Source organism: Primulina tabacum, unplaced genomic scaffold (genome assembly GCF_025594145.1).
Source record: "Primulina tabacum isolate GXHZ01 unplaced genomic scaffold, ASM2559414v2 Contig601, whole genome shotgun sequence".
NCBI classification, from domain to species: Eukaryota; Viridiplantae; Streptophyta; class Magnoliopsida; order Lamiales; family Gesneriaceae; genus Primulina; species Primulina tabacum.
This window is the reverse complement of record NW_027459803.1, coordinates 17,258-37,610: the sequence shown is the minus strand read 5'-3', so window position 1 is coordinate 37,610 and position 20,353 is coordinate 17,258. Positions and strand designations below refer to the sequence as shown.

Below are 20,353 nucleotides of genomic sequence, written 5' to 3'. Positions count from 1 at the left end.
CCTTATTATATCATGTTTTTTACTATAATTCATTAATATTTTTATCATGTATTGGCAGCGTATCCGTGGGATTCAAAAAAGTTTTCAAAACAAGCGCAAAATCGTTTAAACTTTGAAAATACGTAACGTACCGTAAAATAATCGAACTCATGTATTTTTCATGCATAATCAATTAAATCAAGCATATTATGATTTTTATGATGTTAAAAGAGTTTAGGAAACGTATCTTTGTGTTTATAACGCTCGAATATACGATATTCGGCGAGAGTGCGGCGTTGGACTATCGGACGACGAAAACTCCTAGCCTTTTCTCGTTCCCTTAATTTCAAAAATTGTATGTGTTTTGGAGTGAATTTTCGGCTGATTGGAGTGAATTGTGAGGTTATGAAAGCCTAGGACTCCTATTTATAATTTAATTTGAAAGTTAAATGGGCTTTGGTTTTGGGCTTGTAATCATAAGGGTAATTGAGCTTACTTAAATTAATTAAATTGAGCCCAATAACACGCCATGAAGTTTGCCACATTTAGGACAAGGTGATCTGTCTTCTTCTTTACGTGGAGGGGGACCCTTGCCACGATGTTTCTCTGGTCAAGTACCCCTACTATCAGTCTTTTTCCCTTGTACTGTTCCTTGGCTCCTTTGAAAGTACTGCTGCCTTCGTTGTTGTCTATCTCTGTCAATGTCTTGCTCATCCTGTTCTGCCATAAGTGCTCTTTCTACTATCTCTCCATATGTAACAACATTCGACATCCGTACATCTTTTTTAATTTCAAAGCGAATTCCCCGCATGAAGTGTTCGCCCTTACTTGTGTCATCATGTGCAATATATCGTACATATTGGACTCCAGCCTCGAATTGTTGTATGTATTCCGCCATTGACATGGTTCATTGCTTCAGATTAAGGAAATCACTGGCTTTCTTGGCTTGTACATCTTTACTGAAATATTTGTTGTAAAACACGGTTTTGAAAGTTTCCCATGTCAATGGTATCGCAGGTAATACCACCCTTGCACTCTCTCACCATATTCTTGTATGTTTTGTTAATAAAAAGATGACACAAGTTACTTTGTCTGCATCTTCCATATGAAGGTAGGAGAAGATGGACTCCAACGACTTAATCCGTTCTTCTGCTACTGCTGGATCGGTGCTTCCCATGAATTCCGGAGGATTCAGACGTCGAAAACGATCATACACATCTGTTTGAACAGGTCTTTTTCTGGGTAGCATGGCTTGTGTTTGTGCCTGCTCATGAGTAGTCTGTTGCATCTCAAGTAATTGTTGTATCTGCTTCCCGTGGACTTTCGCTTGTTGCTGTAGCAGCTGAGCAAAAATCATTTACAGGTCGTGGCGCACTGCCCTCACTTTCGACTGCTGGGGCCTTGTCCTTAGATGAATCTCCTTCATGTACCTTGCATTTAGGTGGCATCGTCTTTTATCTTAACCTACATATAGGTCACGCAGAAACACATAACTTAGCATAAATTATGGGATACAAAGATACTTACTTTCCGAGTTCCCCATGTATGGATGAAGTGGCAATGTCTTCCCTGTCGAAGAACCGTGGGCTCTTATACCACTACCCATTCCTGAGTGGAAATGGGAATGCATCACGATGGATTTCATTCTTGGTTTGCCAAGAACACAAAGAGGGTTCAATGCAATATGGGTTATTGTGGATCGACTTACGAAATCAGCTCACTTTATTTCGGTGAAGACCACATACACGATGAATCAATATGCTGAAGAATACATCAAAGAGATAGTGAGACTTCATGGCATCCCAGTGTCCATTGTATCTGATAGAGATCCCAAATTTACATCTGTATTTTGGAAGAGTTTACATCATGCTATGGGAACTCGATTGTCATTTAGAACAGCGTTCCATCCTCAAACTAAAGGACAATTAGAACGAGTGAATCAGATATTGGAAGATATGTTGAGGGCATGTACTATTGATTTTCCAGGCAGTTGGGACAGTAAACTACCGTTGGCTAAGTTTACATATAACAATAGATATCAGTCAAGCATTGGAATGGCACCTTATAATGCATTATATGGTAGAAAATTTCGCTCTCCGGTACATTGGGATGAAGTAGGAGAAAGAAATTATTAGGGCCTGAATTGGTACAACAGACAGCTGAATTGGTAACTCAGATCAGAGAGAATGCACACTGCCCAAAGCCGACAGAAAAGCTATTCGGATGTGCGACGTCGTCGATTGGAATTTCAGGTTGGTGACCATGTATTTGTAAATATATCACCATTGAAGTGCATTTTGCGTTTTGCTAAGAAGGGAAAATTAAGTCCAAAATATATCGGTCCATTTGTAATCTTGGAAAGAATAGGAGACATGGACTACCGAGTTGCTTTACCACCGAACTTATCAAATGTTCATAATGTTTTTCACGTTTCCTTGCTACTGGAAATATTTGGCAAATCCATCTCACGTTCTTCATTACGAACCATTAAAGCTTGCATCGAATCTCTTGTACAAAGAACGGTCGGTCCAAATCCTCGACAGGAAATCAAAAGTGTTAGGAGGCAAGGAAATAACCTTGGTGAAACTATTATGGCTCAATCATGCAATTGAAGAAGCAACTTGGGAGTGAGAAGACGAGATTCAACAGAGATATCCTGAACTATATGATACGTCAAATTTCGAGGACGAAATTCTTTGAAGGAGGGGAGAATTGTAATGCCTGGTTAAATTAATTAATTAATAAAAGTTTATAGAATTTGTTTCCATAAAATAATATTTTTGATCTTTTAAAACTCCTTGTTTGCTCAAAATCGGCTTCCCGGGAAAAATCGAGCTTAACTCGTAAAATAATTCGAACTCCAACATTTTTAGAAAAACTAAATCATTTTAATCATATTAGGAAGCTTTGCCATTATTTAAATAAAAATACATATTCTTGTCTTGGTCGTCCCTGGTCTCTTTTTCTCTGCCTATTATCGAATATTTGGGTAAAATCCTTAATTTCACGTAATCATGTCATATATTCATTTAATTATGCAATCATGCTTTTAATCATATAATAAATATCATGCAAATATTTAAAAACAATTAAATAAAATAATTAAGCAATTAAGATAATTTTGCATGTATGTGGTTTACGTAGGTTGATTTTTCGGACGTTACACAAATAGAAAAACAAGAATTTCATTAGGAAATAAATTCTTTTGAGTAATAGTATAATATCCAGATATCTTATCATAAATATAAATAATATCACAATATGAATAAAGAAAATGTCAATAGAAAATCTAGTTCGTCTATGAAAAAACTTCAAATTTAAATATATCAATATTATCAACAAGAAAAAATTTAATTAATGATACCCCTATAAGAGACCGGGTCATTGATGACCCAGGGTATTAAATGAATAGCCCAAATTGGAGCCAATATGCCGGGCACTCTCCTCATCAGCCGGGCATTTATTCTCTTCTCGGGTCATTAAGAGCCCGGGATATTGTAGAAGCTCCCGGGTACTTTCTACCCGTGCTCCCTCGAGAAGCGCACCACACTCGAGTGTATCGGTATGGGCTATCTAATCTGTCAGAATAATATGGGTTTGGCATGTTATAGAAGTAATCATAAGCAAAAGTATGGGCAGCCGACTTGCCATAATTAGCAGGTAGGCACTGAAAACAAGGTAATCATGATATTTCGTCCTATAAATTGCAGGTATTACTTTCATTTACAGAGGCTGGAACTTTGAATTCTTAATCATTTAACGTATATCATCACATATACAGCTACTTTGCTTTTCTTCTTCACCTGCTGACTTAAGCATCAGAGTGGCCACGCCGGACACCCCTCCGGCGCCCATTCACGAGTTCTTCTCCTTGTTTGCAGGTCTAAGTTGAAGCCATTATCCTTACTGAAATTTTCAACACCTTTCTTCTTTTTCTATCATAATCCCTGGCCCAATCATATTGTTCTGCCTTTGACTTTGGGTGCCAGGGAGCTAAAGAAGACGGTGATGACTACTTTCACTGTGGTTGATGCCCAATCATATAATATCATTTTGGGGCAGTCGGCCATGAACGAGCTAAGGGCCGTAGCATCAACCTATCATCAAAAGATTAAATTCCCAGTGGGAAGCCCGAGTAGGAGAAGCCCGAGGAGATCAGCCTTCCTCCCGGAAGTGTTATGTAGAGGCTGTCCAGATGGACCAGAAGAGTGCGAGGAATGAAGGGAAGAAAGTTCTGAGATGTGGACCTTGACTTATCCACTCGGGTTATTTTGATAAATTGTTTAAAAACTAATCTTAATGTTTTTGCCTGGTCCCAGTAGGAATTGACAGGGATCTCACCCCTGATAGCGGAGCATCACTTGAACATCCTCCCGAGATCTTGTCCTGTGAAGCAAAAAAAGAGACACGTTGGTCCTGAGAAGGACTAAGTGATTGATGTACAAGTTAAAGATTTGCTGAAAGCTGGCCACATTCGGGAAATACAATTTTCTACCTAGCTCTCGAATGTGGTGTTGGTGCCAAAATCCACCGGGAAGTGGAGGATGTGTGTGGACTTCCGGGATCTCAATAAAGCTTGCCCCAAGGACCATTATCCGTTGCCTAGAATTGACCAGTTGGTGGATTCCACCTCTGGATGCGAGCTGCTTAGTTTCATGAATGCTTACCATGGGTATCATCAAATTCCTCTGGCCAAGGAGGATCAAGACAAGGCTAGTTTCATCACCTCGGTAGGCACATTCTTTTATGTGGTCATGCCTTTCGGGTTGAAGTACGCCGGGGCCACCTATCATCGTCTCATGAACAAAGTCTTTGAAAAGCAGCTGGGCAGGAATGTAGAGGTGTATGTGAATGATATCTTGGGTAACTCCAAAGAGGTTGCTGGATTCGTTTATGATTTAGATGAGACTTTTGCCACTCTCGTATAGTATGGGATAAAGCTTAGCCCGGCCAAGTGTATCTTCGGCGTGAAGAGTGGTAAATTTTTGGGTTTTGTGGTGACTGATCGGGGGATTGAGGTAAATCAAGAAAAAGTCAAGTCTGTAATGGACATGCCATCTCATCGATCTGTCCGAGAAGTTCAAAAGCTGACTGGGAAAATTGCTTCTCTTTCTCGGTTGATATCCCGGTCAGAGCATCAGAGTTATTCATTTTTTCAGGTTCTTAGGAAGGCCCAGAAGTTTGGGTGAGATGATAAGTGTGAACAGGCCTTCCAATATCTTAAAAGACATCTGGCCGAGCTGCCTGTCTTAGTGAAGCCAGAGTCCGAGGAGAAATTATTTGTTTATCTATCCACTACAGAGTATGCTGTCAGCTCAATACTAATAAAAGAAGAAGGCTCTGATCAGAAGCCTGTCTATTATGTCAGCCATGCTCTAAGAGGCCCCGAGCTACGTTAGAGTGAGGTGGAAAAAATAGCTTTGGCTTTGGTCATGAATGTCCGGAAGCTGCGACCTTATTTTCTGTCACATCAAATCATTGTGCTTATTTATAGTCCTCTCAGGAGGATTATGACTCATTCAAAAGTATCCAGACAGATGATCAAGTGGACAGTGGAGTTGGGTGAGTATGATATTGAGTATAGACCCCGGGTTGCCATCAAAGCACTGGCCTTGTCATATTTCTTATCAGAGATGGTTCAGCCTGATGGAGAGGAGGTCTGGAGAGTATTTATGGATGGGGCGTCTAGACTTTCAGGATGTGGGGTAGGAGTGGTGATCATAGATCCCCGGGAGAGAAGATTAAACTGGCACTAAGAATTGATTCCCGAGTAACTAACAATGAGGCAAAGTATGAGGATGTTTTTGCCGGTATCCGAGCTGCCCGGGAAGTTGGAGCTTCCCGGATCATTTTGTATTCTGATTCACAATTGATTACTCAACAGATAAAGGGTGTTTATGAGGCTAAGGATGACATGATGCTTAAATATTTCAAGCTCATAAAAACACAGGAAGAAATTTTTGTGGATTGGAGTATTGAGCAAATATCCCGGGAAGAGAATGAGGAAGCAGATGCTTTGGCGAAGATGGCCGCCTCTTTATCAGAGGTCATTACCTGGGAAGTATTGCACGTTTCCCGGCTAATCCTCTCCACTGAAGAAGAAACGATACCGGCACCAGATGATTCATGGATGACACCCCTGATAAGATTCATTGTACACAATGAATTTCCTGAAGATAAATATCAATCTCAACAAATCAAAAGACAAGCTCCCATGTTTGTTCTCTTAAATAATATCTTGTACAGGAGATCATTTCAGGGACCTCTACTTAAGTGATTATCTATGAAAGATGTGTATTATGTCCTCCAGGAGATTCACGAAGGATGTTGCGGAGAGAATCTCGGAGTAACAGCATTGGCCCGGAAAGCCATGCTTGGTGGATTTTGGTGGCTAGCCAAGACTCTGCCCGATTGGTCCGGGTTTGTGCGGGTTGTCAACATCATTCAAATTTTTAACACAGCCTGACCATCCTCATGAAGCCTATCTGGACATCTTGCCCGTTTGACCAATGGGGCATGGACATTGTTGGTCCCTTTACAGTTTCCCGGGCTCAAAAGAAATTTCTGCTGGTGGCCGTTGATTATTTCTAAATGGGTAGAGGCCAAGCCCATGGCAAGAATTACTGAGCAAGAAGTTTTGAAATTCCTGTGGAAGAATATTGTATGCCGATTTGGAGTCCCTAGGAGACTAATCTCAGACAATGTGAGGCAGTTTTAAGGGAAGGAGATAACAGCGTGGTGCCTGGAAATGAAAATCACTCAGTCTTTCACTTCTGTTGCTTATCCTCAAGCCAACGGTCATACCAAGGTGGTAAACAGAATTATTGTGCAAGCTTTGAAGACAAGGCTACATGGTAAATGAAAAGACTGGGTGGAAGAACTGCCCAGTGTTCTCTGGGCATATAGAACTACTCCTCGGGCACCTACTCTAGAGACTCATTTGAATCTGGTGTATGGTTCTGAAGCAGTTCTTCCAGTCAAAATCGGACAAACTTTTGCCCGGGTAGAATCTTACCTGGATGATAATACTTAAAGACGGGCAATGGAATTGGATTTGATAGAAGAAAAGAGAGAGCATGCTCTGATTCGAATGGAAGCTTACCGAGGCTGGGTTATGAAATCATATAACAAGAAAGTTCAAATACGAGACTTTCAAGTAGGATATCTGGTCATGAAGAAAATTAATCCAGCTGGAGATGTTGGAAAGTTGGAAGCTCGGTGGGAAGGGCCTTTTAAAATAGCCCAGAAGATTAGCTCGGGAGCTTATTATTTCGAAGATGCCCAAGGACGCTCTCTCAAAAGACCTTGGAATGTATTTCATTTAAAAAAGTAATATGCTTGACATATGTAATGATTTGTTTGGAGATATACTGAAAGTTCAGTTCTTCTCAGAAAAAGTGCATGAATGTGAAATATCTAAATCCGGGAGGTACAAAGCCCCGGATAATTAATAAGCCCAGGGCTCTATACCCTGGCTCGGGGCACCACACCTCGAACCATTCCTAAGTCCCGGGACATGCTTTCCGACCAGCACAAGGCTCCGTACCTTGGTCATTAACAAGCCCAGGGCTCTACACCCTGGCTCGGGGCACCACACCTCGACCATTCCCAAGTCCATGGACATACTCCCCGACCCAAGGCTCTGTACCTTGGTTATTAATAAGCCCAGAGCTCTACACCCTAGCTCGGGGCACCACACTACGACCACTCCAAAGTCCCGGGACATGCTCCCCGGCCCAAGGCTCGTACCTTGGTTATTAACAAGCCCAAGGCTCTACACCCTGGCTCGGGGCACCACACCTCGACCATTCTCAAGTCCCGGGACATGCTCCCTGACTGGCCTAAAGCTCCGTACCTTGGTTATTAATAAGCCCATGACTCTACACCCTGGCTCGAGGCACCACACCTCGACCATTCCCAAGTCCCGGGACATGCTCCCTGGCCGGCCCAAGGCTCCGTACCTTGGTTATTAATAAGCCCAAGGCTCTAAACCCTGGCTCAGGGCACCACACCTCGACCATTCCCAAGTCCCAGAACATGATCCCCGGCCCAAGGTTCTACACTCTGGTTATTAAAAAAAAGAAAAAGAAAAGGAGAGAGGCTAAGGCTTTGTGCCCCAATTTAGAGGTTCTGCACCTCGATCATGTTACTGAGTACATGGGTTTTATTCAGTCTAGAACCTCATATCCTGACTGTTTATTTAAAGATTATCGGTTATTTTCCAAGGATTTTTGAGTTTGCATTCACAGTTCACTTATCAGAATCCGGTTAGTTCTACAATGTTTGTTTATTTATGGAAGCAAAACGAGTAAAGGAAAAAATTATATTTCATTAATAAAAAGCCTGGAGGCTAGAGATTACAAAGGAAGAAAATTACAAACCTAGTCTAAATCTATGTGCTCGGACCCTGGCTGCTCTTCCTCTTCAGGGCCCTCCTTCTCCTCTTCTCCATCCTTGGGAAGGAATGTGATGGCTCGTTCGAAGTCCGGGAAATTTTCCCTATCCTTAGGCAGGAACCCGGCCTCTTCAAATTGTTCCTGGCATTTGTCAAAGCCGGTCTTGAAAAGGGATAAGCCCGAACTTCTACGGCCGCCTTGAATTCCAGATAAAGAAAGAAGAAAGCCTGCAGTTGTTCTTTATTTTGTTCAGCCACAGCCAGGAAACTCTCAGCTCTTTCTTCCCAGGCTTGTTGAATATCTACCTGCTCGGATTGAGAATTAATCCTCGATTCCAAGACAGATATTGTCCCTCGCATAGCCTTTTCAGGGATAAGGTTTTCATTGATAGTATCTCGAGCCTTTTCCAGGTCTGCTCGAGCTGATTCCAAAGCAGCACGCAGACCGGCAACTTCTTCCTCATGGGCAGATGTAACCGAGACATCTCTCCTTGAAGCTGCTCGTGAACTTCTTGCAGGGCCCGAGGTTGATTATGCTTGGTTGTAGCTGTCGCAGCCACCTCCTGGAAGGCTGAGATCATCATTTGGATTCCCTGTGCAAAAGAATTTAGTAAAAAAAAAACAAGTTTAAAATAACTTACTGCAAGGATCTTGTTGGAGCCTTCGAAGAGTTTGGGTGTGGCCCGGGAGCTCCTCGGGTACGCCTTCTCATCAGGGATAAGGATTTTCTTGAAAACTTTTAGCCCAGTTGGAGTGGCTCCCTCCAAGAAGATGTTGGCCCGTGGGGCTGGGCAGAAGTGAGGGCCCCTTGGGAGGGCTCTTGGCTGGGCTGTTGGAGGGGAGGGGTGGTCGATTGACTAGCTAGGGAGGATCCCTGGTCTCCTTCCCGATTACTATCAACCAGGATCAGCTCAGGGCTTATAACAGCTTTTGCTTCCTCTGGAGGAGAGGAACGTGGTCTTCGGAGTCTGGGGAATCCTCCCGGGGTGCCTCCCATTCTTGTTCAGTATTTACCCAGGCTGATTCCTTCAGCACGGACGCCTCCTCCTCGGCCTGTTTTTTCTTTTCAGCAGCCTCCTTCCGATATGCCAGTTTCTTCTCTTTTGGCTGCCCTCCCAACCACCCATTTCTTAAGGAATGCCTCCTGCATTTTGGGATTATCTGTGCAAGGAATGAACAGGGTTATGTAATTTCAAGAATACAAATTAAAAGTATATAAAAAAAGATGAAGAGGAAAATTACCGGGTTGAGCGCCCGAGCCTGCCATCTCGTCAAGTACCCGATCCAAAGGGTCCTCAGCCTGGCCACTCAACCCATAGGAAACTAAGTTTTCATCTGATATGAGGGTGGAGGAGGAGTATTTGTGGCCCTCTACCAGAGTTTGTCTTCTGAGGAAAGGGTCCTCAAATTGGTAGGCTTTGGGGAGGGTTGTTGCGGGGGAAGGGAAGGGAGAAACCCGGTCAAGCAAGGAAGGGGACCCGGGAGTTGAAAGAAAAAGAATCGGCCTTTCCACCCTTCTGGTAAGAAGGGATATCATCAAGAAACCGGGCATTTAAGCGGGTAGACAGGGAGAAGGCATTATCTCCCAGTCTGCAAACAAAGAAATAGTGAAGGACGAGGAGGTTGATGAGGAGATTGTTCATTTTGAAAAGAATGTAAGACGAGGCCATAATTCAGATAGAATTGGGGTGGAGTTGGTTAATAGGTACACCAAAGAACTTGGCGACCTCGATGTAGAAAGGGGGGATGGGGAACCGGAGACCATTTCTAATTTGGTCCCGGAAAAAAGTAGTGTAGCCGGGATGAGGGTTGTCTGCCCTGTCAGAGGGGCCAGGGATTATGTCAGAGGGGCCAAGAGTCCTAACCTCTTTGTCTGCTCCCGAGTGCAATGTGCTGCTCATTCAAGCGAACCAGGGAGTTTCGATGATCTCGGATCGGAGAGAGGAAGCTAGGGCTTTACCCTTACCCTTGCACTTTTTCAGAGCTCGGGAAGGGCCAGAAGATGAAGGTTTTTGAAAAAGAGAGTTTTTACTGAAGGGCTTTGGGTTTTTTAGTAGTATAAGTAGGAAGACGTCGGGGGGAGGAGAAGGGGAGGGGTCGGAGCGCAGCACGGTGGACTCGTAACTAGGCGAGCCTCGCGCATTCGCACCAGAAGTAGAAGAAGTGGAATCTGACACGACTGAACAAAAAAGTGAAGAGGAGATTACTTACGACGGTGGTGGAGGGGAAAGTCGGTGATTGAAGATCGTCGGAGAGGATGAGCGCCGCAAATCTGAGGATTGGAGAGAATCTTGAGAGAAATTCGAAATTTCAGAAAGTGACAAATAAAGGGCGTGTGTTGTTATATATATGTGAAGGGAATTAATCTCCACCGTTGATCTAAAATTGAATCGGACGACTAGGATGGATCTTTGAAAATTGTGCAGACATATGAAAGGACGTTCACGGATATCGAGGCAGTCAGGCTCATTATTACCTCGGAATACGAAATGATTCAGACCGTTGGAATTGTAGGGCATGTGTCATCATGACATCATCCTGACTGCCAGAGAATACTAAGCGACAAAATATTCGAAGTCCGGGAGACATGAGGCCCCGGCATCTTATTTGAAGTCCGGGAGACATGAGGCCCCAGCATCTTATCTACAGCCCGAGAAATTGAGGCTCCCGACACTTCATCCCACCTCTGGGATATTTGAAGGCCCCGATGCTTTTATAAATTAAGAATGGATTAATTTTCGGTTAAAGAATCACTGAGCGGGACAGCGAGTAAGACTGTAGCCCGACTATTTAAGGGATGGATGGTGATTGTGAGAGCCCGTAATTTCGTATTCATAATTTGCGGAATTATTAAAAATTTTCTCTTTAAATAAATAAACTTGCAACGTATAAAATCTTTCATAAAATAATCCAACGGTTTAACATAAACATAGCAGCGGAAACTGAATAATGTTTTGAACAATAACTTAAAATATATAAAAGTTATAACAAGAGTTTGAACATAAAACTGAATAACTAAACGCGAGGTCCACGGGTTCGTACTACCGCCGATTCGAGCTAACTCATTGGTCCCCGCCCTCAACCTCTGCATCGTCAGTACCTACATCAATCAAGTTTAGTGAGTCTAAAGACTCAGCATGCATATATCGTGAATAACAAGTAAAATATATCATAAAATTTCATGCCATGTAAATATATCATATCGTAAAGCGTAACGTGAAAATCGTGCCATGAATAATTATAAATACGTGCATAACTGAAAATCGTATGTAAAATGTTTGCTCGATAGAGCCCTATCGTAAAATAGCATATCATAATTTTCTGTTGAGATAATGTTGTATGCAAGTGGCCCATAATGTAACATAACATAACATGCTCGTCTGATCAGACTAAACCACAGTATACTGGGCGGTAGAGATCATCACAGCCCTTGGACTGGATACCCGTACACGTACATAAACATAAACCGGTCGTAGGTCGCCGGGTGAAGTAATAATCCCATAAGCTGCAATCCCATAAGCGTGAAGTGGACACAAGACATATCGCATATATCTCAAAAATAAACTTTTATATTTTTATGCACGTAATATAATTAAATTCCTGTGTTATTTTACCAATTGGTTTGGATCATTCCCAGGCTCGCTGCGACCTAATTCTAACATGAGAACCATGAAAATAAACTTAACTTGACCAACATATCATAACCGAACCGAAAACGAGATAATTACGCCCAACAAACTTAATATTTAACCATGACTCCGTACCAACCCGAACCATCATTTAGTCATGATTAAAATACACCTAAAATACTGGAAAATAATTACCAAGGGCTGTAATACACGAAAATTTGCATGGAGGCCAAAATCATGAAACGCTCTTTCGAGAGTCACTTTGGCACATTGCACCGTAAATTCTCGTACGACCTCTAAACTTGACCAAATCACAAACCGCCAAAAACATGATCTTCCTAACTCAATTCGGTACTGTCCAGTCCAAGTACATAGGCTAAAATCCAACCAAGAACTCAAACGAGCCTCTGAACCGAAGCACAAAATTGCTGTCAAAAATTACATCAGCAGCTGTTGCGCTTTCTTGCTTCATTTTCGAGACTATCGGCCATTGGGGCTTGAAACACCGACCAGAGCCTCTTACCAACATTCTAAGGAGTGACTCAGACCATGGCTAAGGGCTAAAAGCCAGACATAACCCAAGCAAAACCGCAGGACAACCCGAAACTCCCACCGAGAACACATGCTGGACCGTGGGGGGTGTAGCTTGTTTTGCTGTCAAATGAAGGATCCAATGGTTATGAGGTTAACCATGGTCCATGCTAGACATGCTAAGGTGTTGTATGAGTCATGGCTAAGGGCTAGAAGCCAACCAAAACCCATCTAACACCTCAAAATTCGAAACCCAACACACTCAACAAAACCAGAAAATTTAAAACCGATGGGGGCTGTTCTTGTTTGTTTGAAAAACCGATGGGACCATGAACCAAGCCATGAAAGGGCATCTTGGTCACGTCCTAGAAATGTCAAGGAGGGGTTCTAACCATGGCTACAGCCCCTAGGATAGGCAAGATTCGAACTCTCCCTTAGACAATCCAAACAAGAAAATTCGAGTCTCATAATTTGCAATCTGGAGAGTTGCTGTCAAAATGGTTTTTGCTTGGGCGAAAGGGCTCAAACCAATGGACAAATCCCTTCCTAACACACCCTATATCATGTCTAAAAGCAGCCTTGAGCCCCTGGAAATCGAGCCAACCCTGAAACCACAAAACATCAAAACCGTGAAGAACAAGTGGGGACCGAAATTCTGTGCAGATTTTTCTTTGAAAGTTGCTGTCCGAATTCGGTTTTGCCATGGAAATCATGATCATGTAATTTTTTAAAATATTTATATAACTTGATTGAAGAGCAAAGAAATAATATAAACATGCCTTGGATTTGTTTGAAACTAAAATAAATCGATTACGACGAACGCGGCGCGGCGGAGACGGAGTTCTCTTTTCTTGCTTGGTTTCTCTCTTTTCTCTCCTGATGGCTCACGATTATTAGATGAGTTTTCTTCTGAATTTTCTAGCTAGGGGGAGTGGAGAAGGTGGTGAAGGTTGGTGGTTAATAAGGTGGTGCATGGGTGAGTAAATGATGTCAAGTTGAGGGGGGGACATGCATGTTGAATGGTTGTCATTAGTATTGTTGGGGGAGTTAAATGGTTTGGGATTTTGTGGAGTGGGAATGACCGAGAGTTGGCTTTCCAATTAGTGTAGGATTTTGTTTAAGTTTTGCTAAGTAGAATCCTATGTTAGATAAGCTGATTAAAAGGTTAATTAAGCATAATCTTGATGAATTAAGAAGCCTACAATAAATTGGTGATTAATTAATTAAAGTAGACTTAATTCCACTTGATTTCATTAAATTAAATTATTTCTTAGCTCGGAACAAATTTTGGAATATTTTTGGATCATAAAATTCATCTCCGATTTTTTATCTTCGGTCCGGTCTCGCGTATATATCTAAAAAGCTAAAATTTGAAATACGCGATTTAAAATCCCTAAAAATAATGTAAATGATTTAAATGCAATTAAATCAACAAATTCTTAAAATAATAATCATTTAAAATTAAATAATAAAAATTATGCACATATCTACGCATATTGGTTTTTTTTTCGGGTACTACAGTGATACCCCCATAAGAGATCGGGTCATGGATGACCCGGGATATTAAATGGATAGCCCAAATCAGAGCCAATATGACGGGAACTCTCTTCATCAGCTGGGCATTTATTCTCTTCCCGAGTAATTAAGAGCTCGGGCTATTGTGCAAGCTCTCGGGTACTTTCTACTCGAGCTACCTCGAGAAGCGCACCACACTCGAGTGTATCGGTATGGGCTATCTAATCTGTCATAATAGTACGGGTTTGGCGTGTTTTAGAAGTCATCAGAAGCAAAAGTATGGGCAGCCGACTTGCCATACTTAGCAGGTAGGCACTGAAAACAATGTAATCATGAGATTTTCTCCCTATAAATAGCAGGTATTACTTTCATTTACAGAGGTTGGAACTTTGAATTCTTAAGCATTTCACATATATCATCACATATACAGCTACTTTGCTTTTCTTCTTCACCTGCTGACTTAAGCATCGGAGTGGCCACGTCGGATACCCCTCCGACGCCCATTCACGAGTTCCTCTCCTTGTTTGCAGGTCTAAGTTGAAGCCATTATCTTTATTCAAATTTCCTAGAGTAAGTCTCTTGTGAGACGGTCTCATGAATCTTTATCTGGAGACGGGTCAACCATACCGATATTTACATTAAAAGATAATACTCGTAATATAAAAAGTAATAATTTTTCATTGATGACACAAATAAGAGATGCGTCTCACAAAATACGACACGTGAGACCGTCTCACACAAGTTTTTTCCAATTTCCTAAATACAAAATTATCTTTATAATCCGGTAGATTGCCCCCATATCTCATACCCGATTCACCTGGATATCATCAATTAACAAATAAATATTCCTTTCAATCATAATAATGGTAGTCTCGATTAGTTTAGAGTGATTCTTTCTCATATGATATGCTTGAATCTTGACCTTTGAATAAATTACGACCCACCATATGTATAATAGGATATGAGTTTCATGTGACATATCTGGGCCGTTTGTACGCTTGCATAAAGGATCTCTAAATGAAATAGAGCAATCCTTTAATAGTTCATCATAAACTATTGAGATCCCAACATTTCAGGGTTAAGCAGTAGAGATGGATTGTACAATAAGAATGTTTTACATTGTTAGAGTAGATGCCCTGCAAGCCAACGGTTGGCTAGGGAATTTATTGACTCAAGTGTAATAAACAATCCTTATTTTATTTAACTTTTTATGATCTTGTTATACTTTATCTGTATACCCATGCAAACAGCATAGATAAGTCCTTGATTATGCTTTAATACAAATGAATCGTAATTCGATGTTGAAACTCATTTGTAAACACTGCATATTCTAAATTCGTTCATAGTCGATTCAGCCGCCTAAAACAGGATAAAGGCCGCTTGAGCTCGAGACTAGCATCCTGTGATGTTGTGTACTGCGTTTCTTGGTAAGGGCATTAGAGATGTCCAAACATGCCGATGGGTATCATATGATGATTATACCGAACAACCCTCCCTCGGACTTTCCAAGTGGTTATCATTCATCGAGAGGATAAGTCCGTGGTTATGATTGTACACCATTAGTCCTTTCCGACCCGGGACAACACTGAGGCTCTATATGCTAGGGCTGTGCTTTGACTCGTTTACCGGCTCCAGGAGAGCCATCAGGTGGCGAGGTTGGGTACAGTTGCGACACATATAGGAGCAGTGCATTGTAGTCGGGGATTCACCGCTCATCTACGGGTGTGGATATCCTATGTGATCTGATGTAATAATAGTGCATGGAATCTCTGGCCAGAGTATGAGATGTACGTTGGAGAAGGAGTTCTCCAATAGTACACGCGATGCCACTATTATAGTTGTCACATAGTTATCGAATTATTATGCAACCCTCGATGAACTAATGGTTGCAGATTCGATCGGGGATATATGAGATGAAGGGACCGTACTGTACGTTAATCATAATCTACTGGTTCTTGCAGGCACTATCAGTGATGACCTAGGGGGTCATGGGGCGATGCTATAGACGCTCTTACCATGATCCGATGGGTCGCAATCAGAAATGAGTTCTGACATTCTCATGATCAGTTGTTGATACCATAGAATGGGGCAAATTAAGGGTAAGCCCGAATAAAGGATTATGTCCTGAATCACAAGGAGTGTGAACCCACGGCTAGCTGTATCCCTGAACCATTGAGGGTCACACAAGCACTGGATCGTTTTGTCTCCGTTGAGAGAATAATTCAAGGAGTTGAATTATATTATGATAATAAATTCAAGGAGTTGAATTTATATAAAATATTGAGAGAATAAATTCAAGGAGTTGAATTTATATTATAATATAGTAAATTCAAGGAGTTGAATTTGTGATAGTAAATTCAAGAAGTTGAATTTATGAAATTTGGAGAGAATAAATTCAAGAAGTTGAATTTATAAAATTTGATAATTTAATTTATTAAACTCAAAGTTGGGTTTATTAAATATTAAATTTTGGAGGAGATAATTCAAGGAGTTGAATTTATAATTTAAATATTAAATTCAAATGTTGAATTTATAATTAATTTAATTTATTAAACTTAAAAGTTGTTTATTAATATTAAATTAAATATAATGGGAATATGTTTAATGGGCTTGTAGGAGTACAAGTTCACATATTAAATAATTAAAGTTATTAATGGACTTTGAATTGATTAAACTAGTTGGACTAGCCCAATTAATTAATCAAGCCCATTAATGTTAATTATGAAATTTAGGTCAATGCTATTGTTTTAAAAAAAAAAAAAAAGGAAAAATTGACCTAGCCTCCAAGTCTCCCAATTGGTGATTCACGTGAATGGCAATATCAAAATTCCTCCAAAATATTTTTGGCCATTTTTGAAAAAAAAAAGGGTTTGAGCCGCCTCTCGTTTTCAATCTCTACGCAAAAGTTCTTCTAAATTTCTAGTGCAATTTAGAAGAGGAACAAATATTCCAGTCGTGGACTGGATTAGGAGATCGAGAAAGTTCGTAGGGAATCAACAAAAGCTAATCCGTTTATACCGGATTAGTTGGAGTCCAGTGATTTATTCACAAAAGGTATAACTTTAACACCCTATGAATGTTTATGATAAAATCATACGAGCGCCCAAAGCAAAACTTATTTTGATTGTCAAAATAAACTAAAATTTTAAAACTTCTTCCGCTCGTTTGGGCGTGTAGAAAACCGAGATCCAAGATACATTATATCTCTGCTGCCTCTCATCGTGTGCGACAGGGGAATTCAAGAGAACAGAAAAGGAAAAAAAAAAAAGAAATATTTCACATTGATGTACGAAACTCTTGCTCCTTAAGCCACGTCATCTTCCCACTCAACTAAAGGGATGGAAAATTTGGAATTCTTAGTTCAGAATCTCTTTTGAAGATGCTAAATTCCTCTGAAACAAGAAAGTGGAGAAGAGAGAATCAAATCAAACTCGAGTTCTAAATATTGTCATCCAACTCCGGACTCTTCATATCGTCAGTGATCACTTCTTGGCAGCGGCATTCATGGCCGCAAAAGGCTTTCTCACCCCTGACAAGCGAAACCACAAATAATAAGCCATTAATGTGTTTAACAGATATTTTAGGCCATAAACTAAATTAACCTGTAAATATAAATATCTTGGCCTTGTTCAAGAATTTCTCTGCAAGTGTGACAAAAGCTCAAGAATTTTGGTGATGGAAAAGTTGAAACATTGATTTCGAAACCACTTTCCGTTTCCCTTGGAGGATCTGAAGTTATTTCATCATCATTTGCGCCACAATTCTCCACGATACAATCATCGAAAATATGAGTAGTTTTTGGGTTCGAGCCGTGGGTGATCACGCAAGTGTAATCCTCAGAAAGCTCCATTTCTTTCAAAGATAGCTGCCTGCTAAAGCTCTTTTCCGGGTTGCCCGAAAAAGGGCTGAAGCACTGAGAATTCCTAGTCTTGATTCCGAAATCCGCCGGAGATTTCGGCGATTCAGCCGGAGAACGTGAAGAGGGGTTATTACTGTAGGGAATGTGCACCTTAAGCTTTGATCCAAACAGAACCATTCTGTTCAATGGCTTGCTAAAGTTTCCATATTCATCGTTTTTCTCATCGATTGAATCAATAAGGGCCAGTCCAATGGCTTCTTGTTCTTGTTTACTTGGAGGATTGGAGAGACTGGTGTCATAGCCAAAAGGGTTCACAAAACTGGATGAAACTTTGGGGTCAAGAATTGAAGTTGGACTCATTACATTAGCTTCTGCATCAGAAAGATTCTTAGTCAAAAGCCCACTGAAAAATCTTGGTGATCCCAAGGAAGATGAAATCGGTGTGGTGGGAGTTCTAGTAGGAGAAGAAAACAATGAGTTGCTTTGATCCGCCATGAGAGCTTGCTTGCTGGCCACTGCTCTAGATCTATTACTCAGCATTATTTGAGCCAAGACTTCTTCTGCAACAAACAGACACAACTGCAAAGAACAAAAAATACCAGAAATGAACAAAAATTACCAACACCTTACAACAAAGGGATAAGTAACGAAAGCCAAAAACAAATAATGGATTAAAGAAGTATAAAGTAACAAAGTTGATTAACTTCTTTTTTTTTGTTGTGAAATTTAGAATCTCTGCTAAATCTCGTTGGCCTCCATTTTTAGAACCATCACCGGAGATATAAAACTCCAATCTTTACTTTAAGATGAACTAATGATCTTTTCATGATTTCCTTCCTTTCCTCAACTAAATATGAGATCAATCCCCATCAAGCTTGCAGCCAAGATAAATAATCAACACGAATTCCGTTAGCTATTCAGTTTTAGCACTGTGAGAGCAATATCTACAAGGGCTTATAGAAACTTTGCAAGAAGCTAAGAAATGGATCAAGAATGGCTGTTTTTGCTGCCCTTTTAAAGAAGGGAAGAAGAAGAAGAATTTATTCATTATTTTTTCGAAAATGATATGAGAAGAAATTTAAAACAAGAGAAGGCAAAATCAACGTAATAGGGCCCCCTCTTTATTTAATTTATTGTGACTCATTTTGTATTTTAGCCCATCAACATTATTTTTCCATATTATAAATGCCACTATTAATTTTAAATATTTAATTTTTAGTTTTTATTATACGGGAAATCGTTATTTTTTTTATTACAACACACGCGGGAATGATGATTGAACACTGAGGACCGACTAATCCGGTAGGAGTGAGATCATTGAGCTATAAGCACGGGAAATCGTTAATTTAGAAGCAAAAAAAAATCATATAGTAAGATTTTGACTTGACATTTTTAACCAACAATTAGTTGGCACAATATGGATCAAAGTATGTATATCTTAACAAATAGTTTCATTAAAAATGAATTCAAATTTAAAAGTATCTAATAATTGCTTTAGAACAATTTTTTTAAAAAAATTATTACTTCAGAGGTTCCATTATTTGGGATTACAGGAAATATGTAAATAAGATGTCTAGATCGGGCAGTGGGGCACAAAAATGTTGATGAAGTAAAACCACTTGATTGTTTTTTTGACTTTTTTTAAGAAATATTTTTAATTTAATTTTAAATATAAATCATGTACATCTAATTTTTGTAAGTTATAGTATTGATTTATATATCGAAATAGCAAAAAAAAAAAAAAGAAATCAATTGATATTTCCCAATCTGGAACTGAGAAATGTGATCGACCTTTTGACCTGGTTTTCCTTTTGTCGTTTACTCCCTGCTTCTAATGATAATGCTCATCTTTTGCCTCTCAATAAATTTTGTATAAAAAATTGTACAAAATAATAATATTTTATATAAATAGTATTGAATTCTTATCTTATATTGTGTAATTGAATAAATATTATAATGATTCTGTATTTATAAACATGTCTCGCACGGAAGTGAACTTGGGATTCTTTTCAATGTGTTATTTGTGTGTTGCAGGAGTATTTTATTTTTGAATAACATATTTTCGAAATCTTTGATTAAAAATATTTTTTCATTTCACTGTCATTTTCTGTATATATTTATTATTTTAATGGGTGAAATTCATTTTGCCTACTAAACTATTTGTAGATCATCTAATTGATTGATGAGCCATTAGTAGACAATTCAATTGATACGTATCAAATACAAGAAGTTATTGAATCAATTGCTAAAGTAATTTGACATATTACTTCAACTTTGTGGAGAGTTAAAATATTTGAGTTATAATTATTGGTGTACCGTTTTCTCGTATCCAAGATGCAAGTTTAAAATTTTGTTTTGATGTTCAAAACGTTTTTAGGCGTCGTATGATTTAAATAAACATTCACATGGTGTTTAGTTTAATTTACATTTGTGTATATCACGCCT

At 39.9% G+C, this 20,353-nt stretch overlaps 1 protein-coding gene across 1 annotated transcript; it reads right to left on the bottom strand.

Annotated features, from left to right (window-relative positions):
• Positions 1-17,281: 17,281 nt before the first annotated feature.
• LOC142534575 (FCS-Like Zinc finger 8-like) lies at positions 17,282-18,940 on the bottom strand. Its single transcript, XM_075641439.1, has 3 exons — positions 18,613-18,940; positions 17,652-18,487; positions 17,282-17,578 (listed from the first exon to the last, which is right to left on the bottom strand). The coding sequence occupies exons 2-3, from the start codon at positions 18,446-18,448 to the stop codon at positions 17,488-17,490; spliced, it is 888 nt and encodes a 295-aa protein (XP_075497554.1). The 5' UTR covers positions 18,449-18,487; positions 18,613-18,940; the 3' UTR covers positions 17,282-17,487.
• Between the last annotated feature and the right edge of the window lie 1,413 nt (positions 18,941-20,353).

What these genes read in the sequence shown, in the direction of transcription:
- LOC142534575 (XM_075641439.1), bottom strand. Translation starts at nt 18,448, where the DNA reads ATGCTGAGTAATAGATCTAGAGCAGTGGCCAGCAAGCAAGCTCTCATG. An exon ending in CAAGATATTTATATTTACAG is followed by an intron (nt 17,579 to 17,651) that starts GTTAATTTAGTT and finishes TTCGCTTGTCAG; the next exon opens with GGGTGAGAAAGCCTTTTGCG.